This window comes from Rattus norvegicus, chromosome 1 (genome assembly GCF_036323735.1).
Source record: "Rattus norvegicus strain BN/NHsdMcwi chromosome 1, GRCr8, whole genome shotgun sequence".
Lineage (NCBI taxonomy): Eukaryota > Metazoa > Chordata > Mammalia > Rodentia > Muridae > Rattus > Rattus norvegicus.
In genome coordinates, this window is record NC_086019.1 from 104,646,492 (window position 1) to 104,670,515 (window position 24,024).

The 24,024-nt window shown below is 55.0% G+C and overlaps 1 protein-coding gene across 1 annotated transcript; it reads right to left on the reverse strand.

Moving 5' to 3' along the window:
* Nucleotides 1–23,963, reverse strand: Prr12 (proline rich 12). The gene is made up of 14 exons (NM_001427852.1): nt 23,428–23,963; nt 21,843–21,955; nt 20,871–21,032; nt 17,493–20,791; nt 16,226–16,892; nt 14,420–14,844; nt 6,987–7,103; nt 6,712–6,845; nt 5,880–6,361; nt 3,427–3,552; nt 3,062–3,159; nt 1,380–1,526; nt 1,202–1,297; nt 1–1,065 (listed from the first exon to the last, which is right to left on the reverse strand). The coding sequence occupies exons 1-14, from the start codon at nt 23,511–23,513 to the stop codon at nt 919–921; spliced, it is 6,099 nt and encodes a 2,032-aa protein (NP_001414781.1). The 5' UTR covers nt 23,514–23,963; the 3' UTR covers nt 1–918.
* Between the last annotated feature and the right edge of the window lie 61 nt (nt 23,964–24,024).

Below are 24,024 nucleotides of genomic sequence, written 5' to 3' on the forward strand. Positions count from 1 at the left end.
TGCTTGTTTGAGGTCATTAGATTTCGGGGTCACACATACACGGTCCCTGGGCTCTATACCTAAGCGGGCTTCATCCGGGTTTCTTTGCCAATCCTTGCTCCCACTGCCCAGGCCCACCCACCGCCGCAGACAGAGCACTCCAGCCTGCTGGTAAAGTGTTGCTGTTGGGTTTCGTTTGGCTGGTTGTGTGTACACAGTGTATACAAGGTGAGTTGTACAGCGCCGAGTAAGAAGAGCAGGAGGTCAAGGAGAGGAGGGAAGAGGGCAGGAGGGAGCAGGGCCGGGGCAGAGAGAGGCATTAAAAAATAGAACCACATTGAGAAGACAAAGGGAAGCAGGGCGGAGGGCCGGGGAGACAGATCGCTGTAGAAAAGGAACAGGAGGGGCAGGACAAGGGGAGTCTTCTCGCCTTCCCTCTCCACCCCACCCCTACCCCGGGTATGTACAATAAATAAGATTAAAAATAATTAACAAGATGTTTGGCCCCTCCCACCCAACACCACACGCCCTTGGGGAGCAGCCTTTAGCAAAGATGTTGGCCCGGAGGGGGAGCTTGGAGGGGAGAGGGGGTTCCCCGGTTCTCTCAAGCCGCCCTGCCTCCCTCAACCATACATAGAATTTTCCTATACATTATGTACACGGTGGAGGGGCAGGGGCGATGGCTGTGTTGGGGGGGCTGGGCCAGGGGACAGGGCAAGTGTTACTAAATAGACATTTATACATATATATAAATAATTTCTCTGTACACGAATGGGGGAGGGTGTGAAAGGGAGTAGAGGGGGCTGTGTGGACACACCCTGGCTGAGGACGACCCCTTCCCTCCTGGCAGCAAGGGAGCCTAGGAGTCAGCTCCGGAGGACAGTTCTGTCCAGTTCTCAGTTCATGGAGGAGGTGTCCCCCTCGCCAGGCAGGGTGTGGTCACCCACAGCGGCTATGGGCCTGTGCTTGGGCCAGCAGGTCACTGAAGGAGTCGAACAGCTGTTCTAGCCATGGCTGGTTCCTCATGCACTGCTGGACTACCTCCTCTTGACCCAGGTCCTCAGCACCACCCTCGATGGCCAGGGTCTGCGGGGAAGGAAGGTGAAGCTGTGTGGGAAGAAATGGCTAGGGAAGATGGCTAGGGAAGGGATGGGACCAGGACTGAGGAGGAAGGCTGGGGTTCCTGACCAGAAGAGGACTGAGGGGCCGGGCTGGTGCTCACCTGGTCTCGGCAGCGCAGAAACGTGTGGTATTTGTAGTGGTGCAGAGAGTGGTAGAGGGTGTAGTACCCCGACTTCTCCAGCTCCACCTTGAACTCCTGCAGACAGAGGAGCACCGCTCATTCGCTCTGGCCAGCACCCCTCCTCCTGCGCGCACCCCTCCCAGGCCAAGAGTCCTACCTGGGCCCGCACAACACTTCTCTTGAGCTTGCTGAGGGTCTTTCGGTTATAGGGCTCCCCTGCAGGCCGCAGCCGCACAGCTCCCTCTTCGGGGGAGCCTTCTCCAGTCTGCTCCACCTGCAGCTGTGGGAACGTGTGCAGGGCATCCTGCGGGAAGCCAACGGGTCAGTGGCCACCTCCCTGGACCTGACCTGTCATTCAACTCCAGCACTCAGATCACATAGGCCTCACTGTCTCCCAAGACAATTTCAAAAGACCTGCAGGTATATTTTGTCCCCTAGGCCTGGCTATCCTGCCCGTGATCCTAGCATGGCCTCAAATCTCACAAGTGCCACATTCTACCCACCATTCTGCACTCTACGGAATGGAGCTCTGTTCTCGAAGACGACCCAGGTTCAGTTTCTAGCACCCACCCGGAACGGCTCACAACTGCAGATGTGGGGTATCTGAGGCCAGTTTCTGGGCTCCAGCTGAATTCAAGATTTGACACACACACACATACACACATACACACACGCCCCTAAAATTATGCACTCTAATTCACTGTACCAGCCTCACCTATCCCAGGAACGATGCAAACCAGGTTGCTGAACACCGACCCAGAAGTAGGGAGGCAGCCTAGTACTAATCCCTGAGTTTTCTCTCTTCTCTTTTTCATAAAAAGACAGAACCTCACTATTTGACCTGACTGACAGAGACTCACATGCCTTTACCTTCCAAGTACTGAGGCTGTAGGAAAGTGCCACCACACAGCTACTTTTTAATCTTGTGACATGGCCTCGTTAAGTTGTCCAAGATGGCTCTGAGTTTTGATTCTCCTGCCCCAACCTCCCAAAGAACTGGGGTGACAGGTATATGCAAGCCTATTTTACACAGCAAGTTCCAATATAGCCAAGGCTACCTAGTAAGACCCAGTCTCCACAAAACCAAATCAAACCAAACCAAAAAAACCCTAAACAACATATTAACCAGAATCCTCAGAAGCAGACAAACTTTATACTTTTTTTTTTTTTGGAGCTGGGGGACCGAACCACTGAGCTAAATCTCCAACCCCAACTTTATACTTTTAAAAGTCAGACTGACATCTTGCCAGGAGCTCCAAGACAACCTGCTATATTCTATCCCAGAATTCTCAACGACAATCTAAATACTTCAAACAGGACCAGCCTCCCATGTTTACAGCCGGAAGAGTATCAGGCATCCACCATGTCTGGATAAGCCTGTGCTGCGGATGGAACCCAGGGCCTGAGCACGCTACCAAGTGAACCGCATTCCCAGACCCTGACATCAGGACTAGAGCCCTCAGCACATCAGCACTGTACCTCAAGATTCTCAGAGTGGCCCTGGGGTGTATCATCCAGCATGAGGGGCCATTCCAGAGGGCAGGAATGAGCCCAGGATATGACAGCTGTGTCTCATAGGGAGACAGGAGACAGGTGATAGGGTGGCCAGACAAAAAAGCCTCAGGCCCAAGCCTGCTCTATTAACGTTCCCTGTGGGGCTGCTGGGAAGCCAGGGCCTCGCCAGCTTAGCTCTCATCTTCTCCAGACGGAGCTGAGGACAGCAATGACTCCCCTCCTGATCCCCGCTCTAGGGAAGGTACTCAAGTAACCTCGGCGCTGACCACCCCCAGTCTCCACACCTGATCTGGACCCCATGCAACCCACTCAGCCCCCAAGCACCTGCAGCGCTGGGCTCAGTGACAGCCGCTTCAGGACCTTTTTCTTGTGCTCATTGAGGAGGCCGTCAATCTTCCGCATGGGTGGAAGATAGAGTTCATCTGCAAGAGCAGGGGTGTTGGCAGACAGCAGCTCCCATGAACAGGGTTTGTCTGGGGTCCCCAAATCCCCTTCTCCCCAAGACCACAGAGTCCAGGAGCACAGTTCCTTCCCAGGTCCCAGCTTTCCTCTCAAAGGGCTAAGTGCCCAGCGCTCAACCCTAGACCCTAACCCTCCACCCGGCCCCAACCCTCAGCCTCAGGAAGCCAGCACCCACCCATAACTCCAATCCCTCCTCTGATCCAGGCTTCCTTCCTGGTCCAGCTCACCATGTGTGTCTTCCAGGGCCTGGATCATGTCTGGGTCCAGGGCTGTGCTCACCAGCATCTCCACATAGCTCCTGTACATCTCCCGCATGGCCCGTGTCTTCAGCAGCCGTCCTGGAACTGCCCGCTCTGCGGAGAGACGGGACAGACTCATTCAGAGGTTACCGTGCAGCAGACGCTATTTCCAATGGTAAGGACTCACGGCGCAAACCCTAGCTAGGAGGGCACAGGGGAGCCTCTGCTGAGGATGCCGTGATGACTGAGCTCAGAGAACAACTTGGCTTAGCTTGTCCAGGCCGGAATGATAGATACACTCAAGATTCCAAGAGAACAGAGTGACAAGAACAGCAACTGCTCAGGGCCAGGGAAGTGGGCCTAATTCAGTATGGCCCCATGAGAACCTATCAAAACCAAAACACCGAATCAAGACAGAGACCAGTTGGGCTGGAGAGATGGCTCAGTGGTTAAGGGCACTGACTGCTCTTCCAGAGGTCCTAGCAACCACATGGAGGCTCACAACCATCTGTAATGGGATCTGATGCCCTCTTCTATTGTGTCTGAAGACAGCTACAGTGTACTCATATGCATAAAATAAATAAATTTTAAAAAAAAGAAAAAAAAAGACAGAGACCAGTCGAGAATGGTGGTGCACACCTGTGAGCCCAGCACTTGGGAGGCAGAGGCAGGGAGAGCTCTGTGAGTTCAAAGCCAGCCAGAGCTACACAGTGAGACACAGTTGAAACAAACGTACCAAAACGGAGGTCAGAGGTCAGGAGGATTAGCTTAACTGGTAGAGCGCTGAGCTAGAACACACCAACAAAGCTTGGCTTCTATGCCCAGCACCAAATAAACGGCGTGAGGTACGCTTGTGATGGGAGAGGTGGAGGCAGTACAGCGCAAGTGCAAGAGTTACCCACAAGTCCGTAGCAAGTTACAAGGCAGTCTGAGCTACATAAGACCATCTTAACAAAAAAGAAAAAAGAAAAAAGAAAAAAAAAAGGAGGGAGAGGGAGCGAGAGAACTACTTTCACAGCTGATACAGACAAGCTGAAGACATTATACTGCGGGTGGAGATGGCTGAGTGGTTAGAAGCACCAACAGCCCAAGAGGACCCAGCACCATGTGGTACTTCACAACCATCTGCACTAGGTCTTAGAGATCCAACACCTTCTTCTCCACTGCGCCAGGTATACACGTGGCGCACAGACATACCCGCAAAAGACAGACATGCAAAATGAATGTGCATCTCCTGCAGTCTTCACAAGCAGGTATGTCAGACATGTTAGCCATTTAGAGCCAAATGGTGCAAGAGAGAAAGCGCATGCCAAACCCAGGAGAATAGGGCTTTGTTGTTATTTCTGAGACAAGACAACAAGCTTGTGTAGACAGGCCAACCCTCTAAACTCATGGCAATCCTCCTGCCCCATATGGCGGTCATCGTGCTGAGCATCAGGGACACAGCGGAACATCCAGCTGACACAGGGCTCTTGTGGTGCCAACTCTAGGCAAGATTTTCCCTCAGGTGCTACCTGAGGCCAACTCGACAGGCAAGGTCAGGAAAGAAAAGGTTCTGCCTTTCTCAGGGTCACATGAGCACCGGTGTCTGGGCTCAGGACATCTATCACAGGCCTAAGAACTAACCTGTCATGAACCAAAACCACCCATCAGTGAACACAAAGGGTGTCACAGGCTGCACGGGAGTGAACGCTGGCCCGGCCACCGCAGGTCGCCCAGCCACGCAGGTGCTCCCACCCGAAGTCTGCTTCCTCTCTGTCTGCATATGGTGTCTAGGCTTTATTTGTTTACTTATAAATTCTGTAACTCTGATTTACTCCGCAGTACAGGAGATTCAAACACCGAGTTACAGCTTGGTTCTAGTTTATTTTGGAAGTTTATTTTGTCTGTTCCTTTGGTCTTTTTTTCCTTGAGACCGAGTCTTCCTGTATAGCCCTGGAACTGGAACTCGCACTGTAGACCCAGGCTGGCCTCGAACCCAGAGACCCATCTGCCTCTCTAATGCTGGGATTAAAGGTGTCTGCCACCACCGCCTGAATTCAACATGGTTGTTTATTTTTTACTTTGTCTTGTGAGGTGGGATCTCACTATCTTGAGCTGAACGGGCTGCAGCTCAGACTGGTTCTGAACCTCCCAAAGTCCTCAGCTGCTTTTTCGCAGGATGAGGCCTCTGCCGGGAGGCCTGGCCTCTACATGGAGTTACAGCCTCTACCTCTTATGGCTGCCCTGGAAATGGGACAACGTACTAAGGCCTTAGCAGACACATACCGGTTACACAGGGAAGTGACTGTCAACGGCTAGTTCCTGCCATTACTGGGGAGTCCCCTTCGTCTCCATTTGGGAGACTACCCATGGCCCTCAAGCTGCTATCACCCTGTACCCTCAAAGCCGGTGTTCCCTCCCTCACGTGACCCCCTATGCCCGCAGCTGCTGGAACCTACCGTCCTCGCTGGGTGCACCAGGGGAGGACTCGGAGTCTGATGAGCTGCACCCAGGGCCATCACCCGCTGAGGCACTGCCCACTGCCTCCTTCAGCCACTTCTTCCTCTTCTTTGGAGGCGGCTCGGCCTTGACCTTCGAGGGCCTGGCTTTGGGCAGCCGGGAGGTGGTGGACTGCCCTGGGGCTAGGCTCCGGTCAGTCCGCATTTGCCGCCCACTGGCGGCCCGTTCGCTCCGCAAAGGCCGATCACCACCACGGGTTACCCTCTCTTTCTCCTTCTCCTTCTCCTTCTCCGCAGGTCGAGGTGGGGATGGCTTCTCTGGGGCAGGGGGCTCGGGTACAGCAGGCTCAGGTGTTGGCTCTGGAGGCTTCTCTGACGTCATTTTCTCAGGGGTCTCAGGCTTAGGAGGTGGGGCTGGGACTTTAGAGGGAGGTGCAGCATTGCCCCCAACAGGGGTAGGGCCCTTGGTCTGACCAGACCGTCTGGAAAAGGACAAGAGAGGATGTCACCAGCAAGCTGAAGACCCCACCCCCACGCTCTGAGACCCTGAATGTTCACAATCACCTCCTTTTGGGTGGGGAGGTCACTGCTCGCCCTACCTCTCTAAGCCTCTCTCCTCCTTCCTTCCTCTGGTTCCTCACCTCTCTGGATAGACCTGTCTACCTCTCTGGGTCCCTGCTGCCTGCCTCTCTGGGACTGCATCCCTTACCATGGGTCTTTCTCCTTCTGCCAGGAGTGTTTCCTGGCTCTATTTCCCTCAGGAAAAGCTCCATCTCCTGCATGTGAAGCCAGCTTCACACCTTCCCCTCAGGTACCCTACCACTGTCAGTACCTGACTGGCAGTGGGGGCCGGTGCCAGGGTTTCCGGGCGCACACCCTCACATAATCCTTCTTGTTGACATTCTCCAAGAACTTCACATAGAGGCGCTGGTACCGGTTTTTTGCATCCCCAAAATAACCCAAATACTGTGGAGAGAGCAAAGGCTGTGAGAGCCAGCATGTGTTACCATCCCACCTCCATGCCCTGGGCCATGCAGAGAGGGACCACAGGATTGAGCACTCGCTCCCCACCCCCCCCCAAATCCACACCCCCACACACTGGCTTACATTACTGGTAGCACAAAACTGCCTCTGGCCATCCTTGATCTCTGGAGTGAACTTCTGCAGAAGGGCCTTCTGGACACGCCAGATGGGTGGGGGCTCCCGGCCAGTCTGCAGGGCCAGCTGAGGAGGAAGAGACCAAGGAGACCTACAAGGTTACCCTCACCCCTGCCCTGCTGGAGACTTCGTCGCTCACACCTCTAATCCCAGATGAGGCAGGAGGATTGCTGGTTAAGAGAGCTTCCTGTTCTTTCAAGTTCAGTTCCCACCACACATGTTAAGACAGGTCCCAAATGCCCGTAACTCTAGCTGGCCTCCAAGGGCCTGCACACACATAACCTACACTTACCAAGACATATACATAAAAAAGAACAAAGTAAAACAAACCTTTAGAGAAGCAAAAGACAAATCGACCCCTTATTTTAGGGACACAGCCTGATGGTACCATCTAGCAACAAGGAAGAAGGCTCAACCATAAACCAGATTTGCTAGGAGGCTGACATTTGACTTCCAGTCTCCAAAGCCGTGAGCAAGACATATGTTCTGTTTATAGCCACAAGCTATCTAGGCTCCTGTAGTGCAGTACCATAGTCGGAAGGAGACAGTGACAACTGCAAAGCTTTCCACGAGGCACTCAGAGCACAGGCAGCAAGTCACACAAGGAAAACACGGGGAGCATCAGCTCTGCCTCTTAGGAGGCTGAGGCAGGACTAAGGAATGAAAGCCAGCCTTGGACACACAGTAAGGCACTATCTCAGAGAGTAGAGTTCAGGGGATAGAGTTGAACGGTAGGGCGCCTACCTACATCCTGCAGTAAGGAGTTAGGGGCGTGGCTCAAAGATAAAGTGCCTGCCTAAAATCCTCCCAGTGAGGCTGGGGTGTGGCTCACTCTGCCACACGTGCAGCACCACATGAAGTACCACAGAGACAGGCAGACCTCGAGCTCACAGAGATCTGCCCATCTCTGCCTCCTAAGGGCTGGGATTAAAGGCGTTTGTCACTACTGCCTGGCCTGGGATGCCCCTCTTGACCATCTTGGCATTCTCTGACATCCTCTGTCCCAGTGTTTTAGCACTAGGATCCCAGTGCACAGCCATCTGACCTGCACACAAGAAGAGGACCACAGAGGAGATAAACACAGGAACAAAACACTCAAGAACCCAAAGAGGCAGGTGTGGTTCTGCATGCCTGCAATTTCCAGCATTTTGGGAATCTGAGGAAGAAGACTGACTTGAGGTCGAGGCCAGCCTGGGTTACAGATTGAGACCCAAAAATGCTTCCTGAAGCTGGGCCTGGTGGCTCACACTTTTAATTCCAGCACCGGGGAGGCACAGGCAGGAGGATCTCTGGGAGTTCGAGGCTAGCCTGGTCTACAGAGTGAGTTCCAGGACACCAAGGGCTGTCACATATGACAGGGCGAGATAGCCATGGGTGACACAAGAATGCAGAAATGAATGAAATGTGGCTACTACATTCAGAGATTACAGATCAAGTGATCAAAAAGAACTCAGATGGTAACCCCAATTGATTAGTTATGTCCTCCTTTTAACTGTGCTCAGAAGTATCAAGATCTATTGGTAATGTCTGCTTTGAGTATCAGTACTATATGGGTATATGCGTGTCAAACCATGCACTCTTAGTGTGGTGAAATCTGTTTCTGCACCCTCATTTTTTATGGCTCCTGAATCAGTATATGCATGTAAAGGAGTTCTAACAACTTGCTCAATAGGACGCAGAGAGAGAGATACACAAGGAATGCAGGTACCCCAAACCCAGTTTTCTTCTGAGCTCCCAGATGACATCACAGGCTGGGTCAGAAGTACCCCGCCCCCCCCCCCCCCGAAAACAAGTGTACTTCAGACCACATCTGCTCAACTCCAAAATACTCCCTGGACTCCAAACACAGGCTTTCCCCTGACAAGGAAACGCTGTGTTTGTGTCCTCTCTCCTCCACCCTTGCCCCACAGGGCATCGGACCTCTCCAAGTTTGCAGTCCCATCGCAGACTTTCTGACCCTATGGGTACTCGCCCCCACAGGCTTTCTTGCCCAATCGATGAATGTGAACACAGAACTCACTGTTCCGGTTCTTCAGAGACTTCCTGGAAGCCCTTTTGGGGTTTGTCACCAGGCACCAACCTATCTCCCTATCTGCCCTTCTGTTCTTTTCCAACTCGGGCTTTTGGTCTTCCTCCAAAACGCCCTTTCTTCGGTGTTGTTTTTTGTTAACATGCCTGTGAGTGGGAACGCGCACCCGAAAGCAGTACCCACGGAGTCCATGAGAGGGCAAGAAACTGCCCCGGTGCTGGAATTATCTGTGGTTGTGAAGAACCCAAGAGAACTCAGGTGAACTCCAAGATCACTGACACTCCTAATCACTAAGCCATCTCCACAGCTCACTCTTCGGGAGTGACCCCAGAAATCACAACCTTCTCTTCTCCCCACTCTTTAAGGCCAGTACTTCCAGGCTCTCTTCTTGTCAATCATATAACCAACCCCACCCAGCGACTGACTAGAAAGTCACCCATCTCACGGACTGCCGTACTGAGATGGTCAGCTCACTGCAGGACATCTGACTTTAACAGCCAAAGAGCCAATCACTGGTCTCCATCTTGGTACCCAAGGATGAGTGGACCAATCTGATTCTCTCCTAAGAATGTGGCCCACGAATGATAAGCCAAACACGTGCTGCTGCTAGCACAGGAATGAGCAGGTGAGCTACACACGCCCAGGCATGGTATTTAAGGAGAAAGGTCAGCTGGGTCCAGTGACCTGGAACTCTCTACGTAGCCAAGTCAGCCTCCAACTTGTGGCAATCTTGTCTCAGATGCCTAAGGACAGGGATTATAGGATGAGCCACCGTGCCTTAATTTGCAAGAAAATGTCTTGTGTGCCGGAGTTCAAAGTCACTCAGAGCAACGACGATTACGAAGAAGCAAAATCGAAGAGATCCCACCAACAGGAAGGCAGTCACAGACAGTGGTTGCCAACACTGCTCGTTAGGCCTGCAACTTACCCCCCAGTCACCTTCTTCAGCTCCCTGCTGACCAAGAGCCGGGCCAGCAAAAACTACATCTCCAAGAACAGCCATCCTCTCAGCCCTGGTACCCAAGTCCTCCACGTTCCCAGTCCCACTCATGGTCCAGCCTCTCGAACTAGCATTTCTGCAAATCCGCCCCACTCCTCACACGGGGCCTTGCAAAGGCCATTCCTCTCAGATGACTGCCACGACCTCCACAAAGGCTGGGCTGTAGTATCATTTTTCTGTTACAGACAATGAGCCTAGAGCAGCCAGTGACCATCCAATTTGCAAGCCAGTTTACCCACACAGCTTTTCTTGTCGCTTGGTTGAGTTTCTTCTTGGTTTTTCAAGACAGAGTTTCTCTGTGCAACCCTTGCTATCCTGGAACTCACTCTGTGGACCAGGCTGGACTCCTGAGTGCTGGGATGATTAAAGGCGAATGCCACACCACTGCCAGGGTCCAGCTCCACATAGCTCTTCAACACTTGAAGCCAACTCATTTAACCAGCATCTCACATTAATAAAGTATACGAGGGAGTCTGAAGACTCAGAGCACAGAAAAGAATGCACGCCATCTTACCAACCCTTCACTTAGCCCAAGGAAACATCGCCAACACGTCGGAAGAATGCAAACTTCCCCGGAGAGGCTTAAGACATTTGACTTAAATGAAATGTATACAAATGGCTCATTTCGCCGGAATTTTCTAATACTTGTGGAAATAAGGAAGTTTAAAATGCCATTTCACAGACCGAGGGTGCACCTCAGCAGGAGAGGCCCTGCCTAGAGTCCCGCCGCGAAGGACTGGGATGCGACTCAAGGGTCGAATTCCCCAGTGAAGGTTCCAGAAATGGAACTCAAGCCATCAGATTCTGAGACAGGCGCCTTTACCTCATGACCCATCTCACTGGCCCTAATTTTTTAAGACTTCAACAATAAATAAAATTCATCTATATGTGTACACACGCAGGCACACGGCACACCTATGGAGGCTGGACCACAACTCGCAGGAAGACCCGTCTTTTCCTTCCGCCTTGTTGAGTGCTTGCTAGGGATCAAACTCCGGTCTGGAACAGGTACTGTCACCCCCTGAGCTTTGTTGCTGGCCCGGAGCTCACAAATTAATCGAGTCTGACTGGCCAACAAGCCCCCAAGGAATCCACGGGTCTCTTGGAATCTGGGGATTCCAAGTAGATCCCACCACCGAGGGCTTGTGGGATGGACCTCAGTCGGTCCCCATACCTGCAAGGAGACTTTTGCTTCATTTGAAATCACATCTGCCCCAGGCCGACCTCAACTCTGTGATGTAGCTGAGGCTGACCTCAGACTCTTAACTACTGGTTCCACTAGCCAAGCACTGGAAGTCATGGGCTTAATCCAGGACATTCCTGCCTCAGCCTCAAAACGACACTGCCCAGATGACCGGGGATGGGGGTGGGGTGGGGTAGGGGAATGCCAGAAAGAGGATCACGGCAAAGCCTGACGACACGTGACCTCTGTATTTTACAGAGTGTTTGTCAAGCCTTGTAGAAAAAGCCAGCCCAAGACCACAGCAACATGTCCAACATTCCCAGCACCTTCTGTGTGGGAGCCACAATCACTGACAAGGACAGGCCAGGTCACATGAACACACATCAATACACACGAGGGAGAAGCTCCTGTCATCAGCCATGGCTGAGAAAACTGAGACTGGGAATGACAAGATGGCAGCCCAGCTATTAAGCAGAGGTAGAACGGAGTCTAGTAAACCCTCCCAAGGCAGGACACGCCTATCTTGCTCACCTCTAGGAGTCCCTGACACCAATAGGAGGTACAGGGCCTCAGGGCTCTGTGCCCCCTAACGAAGCTCACACTTGAGTAGTATTTTAAGCATCTGAGTCCTCGCCTGGCCCCTTCCCTTCCCACACCAGCTGGCCAGTAGTATCAGATGGATGACCGTGGCTCCTGTCCCAGTGCAGGTCAGTGAATGGGCCCCTTCCAAAGGCCCATTGGCCTTTCTGGCCTGTAAGATGGGGCTAGAGAAGCCACTGCTTTGAACCCTATTCACCAGGGTTAGAAAACAGGGCCGGAGAAGTGTAGAAAGCTTGCAGTCTGCCTCCACTACACACCTGGTGAGACTCAGGCCAGCCTCGGGAACGCAGTGAGACCTTGCCTGTACTGAGTGCCTTAAACTCCTAGTACTAAAAAACAAAGACAAGACAAGACAAAACAAAACAAAACAAACAACAAACCAAAAAAACCTACCCAACTGTTAGGTCCACCTCTCAAAAGAGTCCTAAGGAATAATGGTTTTTGTACTTGTCATGAATTCAATCTACTACCCATATGGACTGCAGAAAGAAACAGCCGAGACTCAAGCATACAATGTGCACTAAGGCAACGGATAGTCCCACAACTGACATGCCTCCCAGCCTCCCAGGGCCAACCACAGAGAGATGGCAGCCAGCCAAACACCAGGTCTGCTTCCCTGGAACCTCTGCCATGTCCTACCACGGACAGAATCAGATTCTTGACCAACCTCTCACTGGGTACTCTACACAAGCATTTTACTGCTGGATCATCAGGATCCTCCTAATCCTGACTCAGCCAGATAAGCCTATGAACCAAACATCCTAGAAGAGGCCACCCAAACTTTTTTGGGACAAAGTAAGCAGGAACTTGTTTTATTAGTTTATACTGTTAGTTATTTATAGTTTCACTCTACCACTGGGGTGGGAAAATCACCCACAGATGATATGCTGCTGATAAATATTTATTTACAAAACCAGAAGCCAGACATGGTGGGGCACACCTTTAGTCCCAAAACTCGGAAGGCAGAGACAGGCAGATCTCTGTGAGTTCGAAGCCAGCCTGGTCTACATGATGAGTTCCAGGACAGACAGAGTTTTGCAGAGATCCCGTCTCAAAGAAAAACAAACAGAAAAACAAAACTGGACTGGACCAAGCATGGTGTCCATCTACAGTACCATGTCCCCAAAACAGGCAAGACTGCTGCATGTTCGAGACCACCCTAACCTACCTGTGAGACACAGGCAAGGGAGAAATCAAAGTAACCTCTGCCTCCAGGGCGGAGGGTCTCTGTTAACAAGTGATGTATTACCACCGAGCTGGAGCCCCGCTTTTTCTGTATTCACTTCCTCACTATTATTTTCCAGGCTGGCTTTCAATCTACTCTGTAGCATAGGAAGGTCTTGGACTTAGGACCTCCGTAACAACCCCAGGAAACCTGGGATGGCAGGCTGACGCCAGCAGGGCCAGAGCTACATCAAGAATGTAAAACCTAGCCAGGCAGCGGTGGGGCACCCCTTTAATCCCAGCACTTGGGAAGCAAAGACACGCGGCGCTCTGAGTGCTGATCGGAGGCCAGTCTGAGTCTTATCTACAGAGTCAGTTCCAGGACAGTCGGAGGCACACAGAGAAACCCTTTCCAAACCAAACCAAACCAAACCAAACCAAACCAAACCAAACCAAACCAAACCAAACCAAACCAAACCAAACCAACAAAAACAAGAAACCTCAGCCTGCCACTCAGCGAGTGCCCTTAAGCAAGTATCCGTTACACCACCTACAAGTTAGGCATAACCACATCAGGCTGACGGCGGGCGGATATGTAAATGGGAAAGAATATAGGCTCCGGCTGGATCCCCTCTGACTCTAAGTCCCCAAGAAATGGAATTACCAAGTGACTAATTTTTTTTTTTTGGAGCTGGGGACCGAACCCAGGGCCTTGCGCTTGCTAGGCAAGCGCTCTACCACTGAGCTAAATCCCCAATCCCCCAAGTGACTAATTTTGAACCCTCAACGCTGTAACTGCCCTGCCAGGCAAGATGCGCCCATTGGCATATTAGCGGCATGAAGGTTACGGGGCAACTAACTGCTCCCAATGGATTCCTTGCATATGAGAGAATTAATGTCTGGCCCTATAAATCTGGTCAAGAGTCCAGGGCTTGGGCTGGAGAGATGGCTCAGCGGTTAAGAGCACTGACTGCTCTTCAGGAAGTCCTGAGTTCAAATCCCAGCAACCACATGGTGGCCCACAACCATCTGTAATGAGATCTACCCTGTTCTGGTGTGTCTGAAGACAGCTACAGTGTACTTGCCAGAGGAACCTCTCTCTGCCACGGCAGAACTCAATGCGGACTAATACCTGGTAAAAGGGCTGAAGGATCCTCAGCCCTAAACAGTACATTTCTATCAAGTTCATGAAGGCTTGGGGGACATCACGGAAGAGGGGACAGGATGAAGGAAAGCAAGTGTCCTCACTTCAGTCAGCCAAGAACAACCCAAAAGCAGCCTAGCAAGCCCACTGGGTAATTCTTCGGCCTGCACCCCTACCCAGACTGGCCCGTCACTCGCCAGCTGCTCAGTCAGTGGCTCAGAGACTTTGTCAGGCTCCATCTGGGGACAATGCTAAGGCTCACCTTGAGGGAGGGTATGTCCTCCGCACGAATGACGAACTCATCCCGCTCTCGGAAGATGCCCTCTCCGCCACTCTCCCCAGCCTCCTCATCCGTCTCCCCGCACACAGCTGCTGTCTCCTGCTTCTTGGCCAGGTGCAAAGGCCGAGCATCTGGGGGTTCAGGGTCCTCTGGAGACGGGGCAGCAGGCTCCTCTGGAGGGGCGACTGGTGGGACAGTTGTGGGTGCTGGCGGGGGCGGTGGAGGTGGTGAGGGCAGCGCTGGTGGAGGCGGTGGCTGTGGTGGTGGAGGTGAGCTAGCCACAGGAGTCACCAGTGGGGCAGGTGAGGGCAAGGCTGGAACTGGGGGTGGGGGTGGAGGTGGGGCCGGCTGAGGTGTTGGGGCAGGAGGTGGAGTAGGTGGGGGCTTCTCCTCCAACAGCGGGGGCTCTAAGAAAGAGGGGGGAGAGAGAGTCATCAGATCTATTGCCATTCATTGACCATGTAGCCCAGGCTGGCCTTTGAACCCTGACTTTCCTGCTTCAATCTAAGAGCTAGTTAGAATGACAGTCATGTGTCACTATTCCTGGCTGGCTCTATTAACCTTACAGATCCTGTGTCCCTAATGGCAACTTAGCACTCAGTCTACCTACAAAGCCACATGTGTCCTTACTATAAGGGTAGAGAGCAAAGACAGACATGGCTCTCCTGTAGAGGTCCCACTTCTTGGTCCAGTACTGGGTCCTTCTGTGAGACTGCCAGCGTAGCTCCAGCAATTACCTGGGATTCTTGAAACCCATCTCATTCCCCAGTGCCATTGTGCTATGCTGTCTACCCACGCCCTTGTAGCTCTTGTCCAACTCCTAACTCCATATCCTGATGCCTCCTCACTCCGAGCGCTCTAGCAAGCCTCCCAAGTCCCCATTCCCTCCTGGGATACTCCTGCCTTTTTACAAGCCCCTCCCTGGTCTCCTCCATCAGCTATTTGATTTTCTAATGCCACAGACATCTGCCTAGTTACGTGTACGTGTGTGTGTGTGTGCGAGAGTGTGTGCAGACCATGTATGTACAGGGGCCTATGGAATCAGGAGAGGGTACCAGATACCCCGGAATGGGAATTATGGGCGGTTAGTTGGATGTGGGAGCTGGGAACTGAACCTGGGTCCTCTACAAGAGCAGTAAGCACTCTTATCCACCAAGCCATCTCTCCAGTACCCCTAATTACTTTTACTAGTAATAGAACTTGGGTTTTTCACTCGCTAGGAAAACCTAATTAGGACTCACCAGGAATCCCTTTGCTGGTGGATTCTACACAGAACTCTACCTCCTCTGAGCCACACCCCCAGTGCCTCACTGGGGGATTCTAGGTAGGGGCTACCACTGAGTCCAGCTCACGGCTTACTCTTCAGAGCACTTCTACACCTCACAATCATTAACGGTTCCTTAAATCTCCCTTGTTACCCCTTTAGCTGGACCTGCCACTTATACCCTAGTCTCTCCCCAGCATCCTCGAGGGCCCAGTACTAGGCCCCTGCGATTCCCTACTGAACCTCTGAGCTCATTAAAAGATGTTTCTCTAAGCAGTGGTGGTACAGCACTCGGGAGGCATGTGGATCTGCGAGTTCAAGGCCAGCCTGGTCACAAAGTGAGTTTCAGGACACAGTGAAAGGGAAAAAGGTTTTTTTCTTTTTCTATCAGGAAATCACCTCTGTCAAGTGTGGTTTTCTATACAACAGGAAAAATCCTTTAAATAGTGTATAACCCAAACAACTTTATCTGCGGACTCCAATAAGCCTCACCCTGTTCCCCAGACCACCTTCTGAGAACTCACCAGGCGTGCCATTGCTGTTGGTGCTGGGCAGACTTGGGAGAGGGGGTGGACCGGAGGCTGTAGGTCCAGTGTCTAGAGGTGGCTCCTCCGGTGTGGACGTGTCCTTAGGCCCTGTGAGGGGTGGATCGTCCAGGGCCGAGATGGCTGAGGAAATGCTCTCCTGCAGGTCTCGGTTCTTGGCCACGGAGTCTTCTTCATCCGAGGAGAAGGAAGGCAGCGTCTCTAGGTTGCGCTTCAGCTCTTCGTCCAGTCGCTTGCAGGGCGAAGGGCAGCCAAGCCCCAGCCCCTCGCTCTCCGCAGCCTCTAAGGCACCTCCCAGGCCAAAAGGACCAGAAGGTGCCGGGTGCGGCACAGTGGGCACGGTGGGTGGTGGGGGCTGCAGGCCTCGGGTGGGCACAGAGGCTGGCACACTCTTAGGGGGGCTTAGTGGTGGCGTCAGGCCAGCTTGGTAGACTGGTGGGTGCCGCTTGCCTGACTTGAGAAAGTCAAGGAAAGAAGCCATGAAGCCTGACTTCATCTCCGGCTGTTTCTCCTCTACCTCCTTGATCTTGGCCTCAATTTTCTCCCGGGTCAGGTTGGAATCCAGGCTGTTGTGGTCTACACCCGAGATGACATCGTTGGAGGGTGCTCCCAGACCCTCACCGACCTTGGGCACAGACAGCTTGATCTAGACATGGGGAGAGCAAAGTGTCATGGTCCAGGGGCCCAGCCTCCAGGCCTCCTTCCTCAGATCCAGGGATTCACCTTGGAGTTTCCCATCCCACCTTACTTTAGATCACCTCCAAATTCCTGCAACCAATCTGTGGAGTCTTAGATTTCAACACAACTGACTGTACTTAAGAGACAGGAGACCAAGCCAACAGTCCCTTCCAGACCCAGTCCTTCCACAATGTCCAGGCACACAGGATCTGAATGCCAGCCCATCCCCCATCCCCTCTATGCACAAGACTTTAGAGCCTGGGTCCTGACACCCCGTCTTGTCAAGAGTGTCACATTACATTTTATCTTACGGAAACACCGGAACTCTACCTAGGTGACTCTCTGGTGCTTTTTTTTTTTTTTTTTTTTTTTTGGTTCTTTTTTTCGGAGCTGGGGACCGAACCCAGGGCCTTGCGCTTCCTAGGTAAGCGCTCTACCACTGAGCTAAATCCCCAGCCCCTCTCTGGTGGTTTTTAATGAGATAACCACAACTCTGACGCCGAGGTCATCTGACACCTTCAATCTCAGACAGTCCAGCCCAACCCCTCCCACACCCAGTCCCCCTCACCTTAAGCGGCTTCAGAGGCTCCAACCGGGTACCTCCCATTTCCTCAGCCTTCCTGCCTCTGCCCCGGCCCCGGCCCCGAGGTTTCTTGGCCCCGTCAGTGGTTATGGAGGCTGAGGCTGGACCTGCCATGGCAGGGCCCTCCAGTGGACGAATCCTGGGCCTCCCCCTGGGTCGGGGAGGGCCGTCTCTCTTTGCCTTGGTGGGCTTGCGGCCACGACGACGAGGGCCATCAGGGCCAGGGTTGGGTGGGCAGAAGTCTATATCTCCCAGCGGTGAGAGGGCCGGCCGGGAGCGACAACTAGACACCAGGTCGGGCAGACGCCTCGGGTTTAGGCGGATATCTGCGGGTACGTCGGCTTTGTCCTCATCGGCCTCAAACTCGTACTCCTGCGCATACAGCTTCTTGGGCGTCTGGAAGGGGGGATCTCGGCGGCGTAGCAGGTGGAAAGAGGACGTCTTCAGCAGCTTCTTTGGCTTGGTTGAGCAGAAGATGGGCGAGGTGAGGCCACCCTTGGGCTCAGAGACGGGTGGTGGTGGCGGCGGCGGAGGGGGAGGTGGGGGCGCCGACTGGTGTGGCCCACTCTGGATCAGGCCCAGTGGCTCTGCGTTGACTGTGGAGGGGAGCTCGGGCGGTTTGTTGGGGTCCAGACCCAGGCCTGGAGTCTCTGGTCCAGTTCCAGACGCCCGGCCTCCACAGTAGGGGCCATAGGGATCGTAAGCAGTGGGACCAGGGGGTGGACCAGCACCAGTTTTGGGATCTCCATCATCTTCGGTTTGTCCAGCCTTGCCATAGTCATCGGCTGCCCCTCCACCAAACATCTCCTCCATGGTGGGGAAAAAGCTCCGCTCCTCATCCTGAAGCAATGAGTCGGGGAAGCAGATAGACGTGAGGGGTACGAACCGCGGTGCCTTGGTCCCTTGAGGGCTGGGGCTTCGGTAGGCGCCTGTAGGATCCTTGCCCTCTGGGTTAGGTGGTCCCACACCGGTATCCCCAGGCCCTGGTGGCAATGGTTCCAGGGCCCCAAGTAGTTCTTGCATGGCTCCAGGAGGTTCCAGGCTTTCCTCAGGTCGTAAGCGAGGACTTGGGGCTGTGGGTTCCAGGCCATGGCCGCGAAGGTGGGCTTCAAGCTGCAGAGGCATAGGTGGTGGGGGTGGGGGCGGCGGCGGCTGGGGAGCCCCATCCCGGGTGCCTGGCTCGAGGAGGTGAACGCCGACTTTGGGGGCACTGGATGAGGGGCTGGGGGCATGGCTGAGCACAGAAGGGAGCAGCTGGGGAGGAGGTGGAGGCAGCACCATTGGAAGGTCAGGACCTCCAGCCTCCAAGAGGAGGCCGTGGGGCGTTGGCTGGGTTGCCTGGGCCGTGGGTGGTGGGGGAGGTGGGCTCTTCTGCAAGAAGGCTCCGAGCTCCTTGGCACCGGCTCCATAGTGAACAACTGAGGTGGCTAGCCCCTCAGGAGTTTCGCCGCCCCGCTCTGGCCCCTTCTTCTTGTCCTTCATCCTCCCCAGGCCCAGCTCCAGGGCGGCCGTGGCACCCTCGTCCAGACTGGCACTAGTCCTGATGACGCTTTGCAGGTGGTACCTCTGGGGATCTTCCTTGGCTAATTCGTAGGGTGTGCCTGGCGGTCCTCCGGCTCCACCACTGCCCCCAAGTCCCTTGGAGGCATCAGCAGGCCCATCCTCACCTACCAAGCCATCTGCCCCTGAGGTCCGAGGTGGGCTGGGTGCCTGAAGCAGGTGCTGAATCAGAAATTCTTCATCTTCCGTGCGCTCAGCGGCAGCACCACCAGGGCCGGCAAGCAGCTCGGAGCCGTCACCTTTTCCCTTGTAGCCACCGGCTCCAGCTGCATAGCTGCTAGCTCCGGGGGGTGCCAGGAATGGAGCCGAAGCTAAGACTGAACTTAAGTATTTGCCAGGGGCTCCTGGAGAGCCAACGCCAGGAGGGCGGCCAGTAGCAGGCGGTGACTGGAGGGGCCGGATAATGTGAGATGGGCTGGCCTCCCCACCACCTCCCAGAGAACTGGGTCCCCAGCCACCTCCATGGCCCGAGAGAGCAGGGGAGTGACCAGTACTGTAGCTGAGGGAAGGGCTGGCTGTGGGGAGCCCCTGTGAATGGGCAGCTGGCCCTGGGTAAGGCTCACTCTGTACCCCATAGAGCTGACCCTGAAGCTGGTCTGGAGAGTAACTCTGACAGGTAGCCAGGCCAGGAGGTGGGGGACCACTGGGGGGCTGAGGGGGACCCCCAGAATAGTTAGGGCCTTTGCTCAAGTCCTGTGCTTGACCCCCTCCAAATCCTTGCCCATAGGCCTGGGGTCCCAGAAGCCCTTGGGGCTGGCCAGGAGAATATGCCTGGCTCCCAGCCCCACCAGCCCCAGAGGCTTTCCCAGTGGCGTAAGCAGCTGCTGGTCCACCCAGGCTCTGACACTTGGGTGTGGCGGTGGATCGAGGTGGTGGGGGTCTGGTGGCACCTCCTGTAGCTGGTCCATAACCTCCCTTACTCGTCTTATAACCAGGGGACTGGATGATAGGGCGGTACCCACCACCACCTGCAGCTGCACCTCCCCCAGCCGTCTCCGGGCCTGCAGCCCGACCAGCTGCTCCAGCTGTGGCCCCACTAGGCCCACCCTTGCTAGGTTCTCCAGCCCCTGGAGAGGGTTCCCCACCTCCCAGAGGGCTGCAAGCCAAGCTGGCCCGGTGGCCCATTGAGGGATAGCTGCCTCCACAGCTCAGATAGTGCTGCAGGGAATGGGCTGGTGGTGGGGGCGGTGGGGGCTGGGCACTGGCAGGCCGCTGATAGTGTTTGATGACCGTGTCCTGTCGGGGCAGGGCCCGCTCCGGCGGTGGACCCGGGGCAGCACCCGAGAAGTTGTAGAGCTGAGGGGAAGATGGCTCGGCAGCTGTGGCAGCAGAAGAAGAAGCCAGCAGATTGAACTGAGTCGGGAGGTGGCGGGGAGGTGGAGGTGGATCTGGGGGACCAGGACGGTAAGGGGGAGTCTGAGCAGGACCAAGGCCCGCAGGCCCCAAGACACCACCCCCTGCCAGGCGCTCAAAACCCAATGAAGAGGGCACTGTAGGAGCCTGGGAGGGCTTCAGGTGGAGCACATCATGGGGGGACAAGAGCCCATTAGCAGGAGGACTGAAGGGTGGATCCTGGAGGCTGAGGGATGAGGGCACTGGGAAGGGGCGGCTGCCGAAGGAAGCCGGGTGCTGGTAGGCAGACAGGGCAGAGGAAGACGGGAAGGTGCTGGAACCTGGGAGGGCACCAGAGATGAAGAGTTCCGTGGGGCCTGGTGTGTGCATGGCTAGGGATGAAGGAGAAGACCATCGGTCAGAGTGGACCAGGAGACAGCCCTTCTCCAGCCCGCTGGGAGCAGCACTTACCTGTCTGCCAGGAAGGACTTCGGAACTGGGAAAGGAGTGAGGAGGCGGAAGGGCCAGGCTGGGGGCCCCGGGACTCCAGGGCCGAGATGAGGTTCATGACGGAGGCGTCGGGCCCTGCTGAGCCCGCGTGGTGGAGGCCAGTGTCAAAAAGTCCAGAGAGGCCTGACAACGGACAAGTCAACAAGTCAGCCAGGTAGGGGGTGGTGGTTTGGTCAGGGAAAGCACTAGACAGTGCAGAAGACGACTGGAGGGAGGAGCCAAAGACAAGCAAAGGGACGCAGTGCCTTTCAACTCAGCTTCCAGGAGGCTGAGGCAGGGGGATCAGACCTTCAGAGACAATCTGAGTAACTCCATGAGACACTATTGCACTTACTAAAATAAAGGGAAGGAAGGGGGAGCGGGAGGAAGGGGAAAAGACTATGGAAGGCTCCAGGTTGGATTTCCAGCACGCAGAAGTACCAACGAAAGTCAAAAAAGAAGAAGAAAAAAAAAAAAAAAAGGCAAGAGGCAGAAAACAGGGACGGGACAAGGAGATCCGGGGCAGACTGGTTTAAAAATCAGAGGTGTGCACAGCAAGGACAAGGTGGTGGATGAGGTTACTCTAAGCAAACAGAAGGAGGGCCAAAGAATTGGAGCCAATAGGGAAGAAAAAGGAGCCAACCAGCCAAGAGAATCCCACTGGGAAAGAAAGGACTGGGGGTGGGCTGGAGGGAGAGGAAAAGCCTGGAAGAGAAGGTGGGATTTGGGGGCCCCTGATGGGTAGCAGCCAATAGGAGACAAAGGGCGGAGCCATGAAGAGCCTAACGAATCCGGCATGAAATAAAGCCTCCGAGGCAACCAATCACAGGAGAAGTGGCAAAAAGAGGTCCAGGACCCAGAGCAAGGCCAATTAGCAGGGGCGGAACTTTCAACAACCAATCAGATGTCTTAAAGGGCAGACCAGCCCCAGCCCTCCAGGATGGGAGCCCATACCTGCTGGGTGGTGGTTGGTGGCATAGCTTTGTAGTGGGTGGGGGGCAGCGTAGGCCTGACGATGCAAGATGTCGGTTTCTGGGTGGGAAGTCCGGGAGCTGCCGTAGACCAAGCTGGGAGCAAGGGAGAGATGTCAGAATATCCTCTCAAGCTATCCTCTGAGAAGGGGGCTAGGAAGAACTTCCCAACTGACTGAAGAACCCTGAGATAACACTAGGGAACACAGTTATCCCATGGGGTGGGGTGGGGGCGGCAAAAAACGATGCTATTCTGGACACTTAGGAGTCCCACGTTTGCAAACACGGACATGCGGGGACACACTGGGGACGTAGGAAGTCAGGGGAAGCGGCTACAACAGTCAACATGAAAGGTGTGATCCTGCCTTGTAATATACTACTCCCCCACCACAACAGAACCGAAGGTCCAACACTGCAAGGGCACATGGACAAACCAAGACCCGCTGAAACAGCACAGACCCTGAGTTAGGAAAGGAATCCAGCCAGGCCAGGAGCAGGAGGTAGCTTGTGTCCCAAATGGCTAGGGGAGAAGGGAGGGAGGGGACAGGACCAGGGAAAGTCCCAGGTACAAGTACTGACACGAATTCATTGCATCCCCAGAGGCTGAGGTTCAAGTGCATCGGCCTAAGCAAAGCCAGGTGTGTGTACAAACAGTTCAATTCACCCGTGGGGAGGAAAAGGTCCCGAGTGTGAAGTCCCACTCTAAAAATTTGTACACGCTGGGGAAAGCCAAGTGTTGAGGGGGAGGCGAGTGAAGGGCAGGTGAAGAGTGAGGACACACGACACAGATTAAACTGCGAGAGGCAGATTCACGGGTGAACGGACACGCGGCTAGCCACGCATGCACAGGGCCCACGCTCACACGCGCAAACATAAACGGGGAAAAGATACGACTCTATCCCAGAAAGGGCCCAAATCCGTGGCCTTGGACCAGAGGGCAAATAGCGCGCCATCAACCAGGATTCATAGCTTTGAGAAAGGTGGGGAGCAGAAGGGGGCGTGTCCCTAAGCTCAGGACCCCCCCAACACACAGAATCCTAGTTTAAGAAGGGGGCGGGGCCCCTTGCCCACTCTGCGCGGGGAATTTCTTGGAGGGGGGAGGGCCTGAGTGGCCCAGCCTCCAGCAGCCCCGGAACAATAGGACCTGGGAGGGGGTGCGCGCCCCCCAGGTCTGCGAGCTAATTCTCCTTTCCTCCCACCTTTGCAGTTGCAGAGCTAGGGGCGCCCGGGGGGAGGGGTCAGCAAGCCGGGAATCTAAAGATGGGGGGCAAGTCCAGGCCTTGCTTCAGCAACCCTTCCCATCTTCCCAAGGCCTTCCCGGTTCGAATTTGTTTTTGCGCCTTGCCTGCTTCGTTTCTCTCTTTTGCAAGCCGGAGCTGGCTTTGGCGGAGTTTGCAATTTGCAAACTGGGGCGGCGGCGTTGTTACAAACCCAAAGAAGGCCGCTCCCTTGCAAAAACCGGAGGGGGAGTTGGCGATGCACGCGTTGCCGAGCGGGCCCCAGGCCCAGGCCAGGCAGGAATCCCCCACCTCTTAGCCCGCTTCTCTAGGTCCCCCTCAGCTCCTTACCTAGCTTTCGCTGACCTCTCGTAACTCCATCCCGCCCCGGCGCCGAGCGGGTCCCCGAAGCCGGCGCTGGGGTAGTTCCTGTCCATGAATTGGCCGCGGTGGAAATTGGGGGGAGGGGGAGGGAGGGGGAAAGGAGGGGGAGCGCGCGCGCTCTCCTCCGCCGCCGCTCCCTCCGCTGCTTTTTTCCACCCTTTCTCTTTTTTTTTCTTTGCGGCCACCGAAGGCCCGGGAAGGCCCCGGGCGGGGGAGGGAGGGGGCAGGGACGGAGGGGCGGGCAAAGGAGGGGTGCAGCCGCTGAGCCAAGGAGGGGGGGTTCCCCCTGGAGGAGGGAAAGGGGGGAGGAGGGACCCCGCTGTCTCCGCCTTTGCCCCGGCGCTTGCAAGAGAGAAGGGGGAAGCGCGCTCGGGAGGGGGCGTCCCGGACGGCCCCGGAGTGGGTGCGGGCGCTGGGTGCTCGCTCTTTCGCCGCCGCCGCCGCCGCCTCCTCCTCCTCTGCGTTCACGGTGCAGCCATCTTTGCACAAGGCGGCTGGGGGAGGGGGGAGGGGAAGGGGGGCGGGCGGCGGGGTGTCTGGCTGCGCTCCGCTTCCTCCCACAAT

Coding starts and splice junctions, on each gene's coding strand:
- Prr12 (NM_001427852.1), bottom strand. CDS start 23,513: ATGGACAGGAACTACCCCAGCGCCGGCTTCGGGGACCCGCTCGGCGCC. Junction 20,792..20,870: donor AAGTCCTTCCTGGCAGACAG/GTAAGTGCTGCT, acceptor CTTCATCCCTAG/CCATGCACACACCAGGCCCC. Junction 3,160..3,426: donor GGCCCTGGAAGACACACATG/GTGAGCTGGACC, acceptor CTGCTCTTGCAG/ATGAACTCTATCTTCCACCC.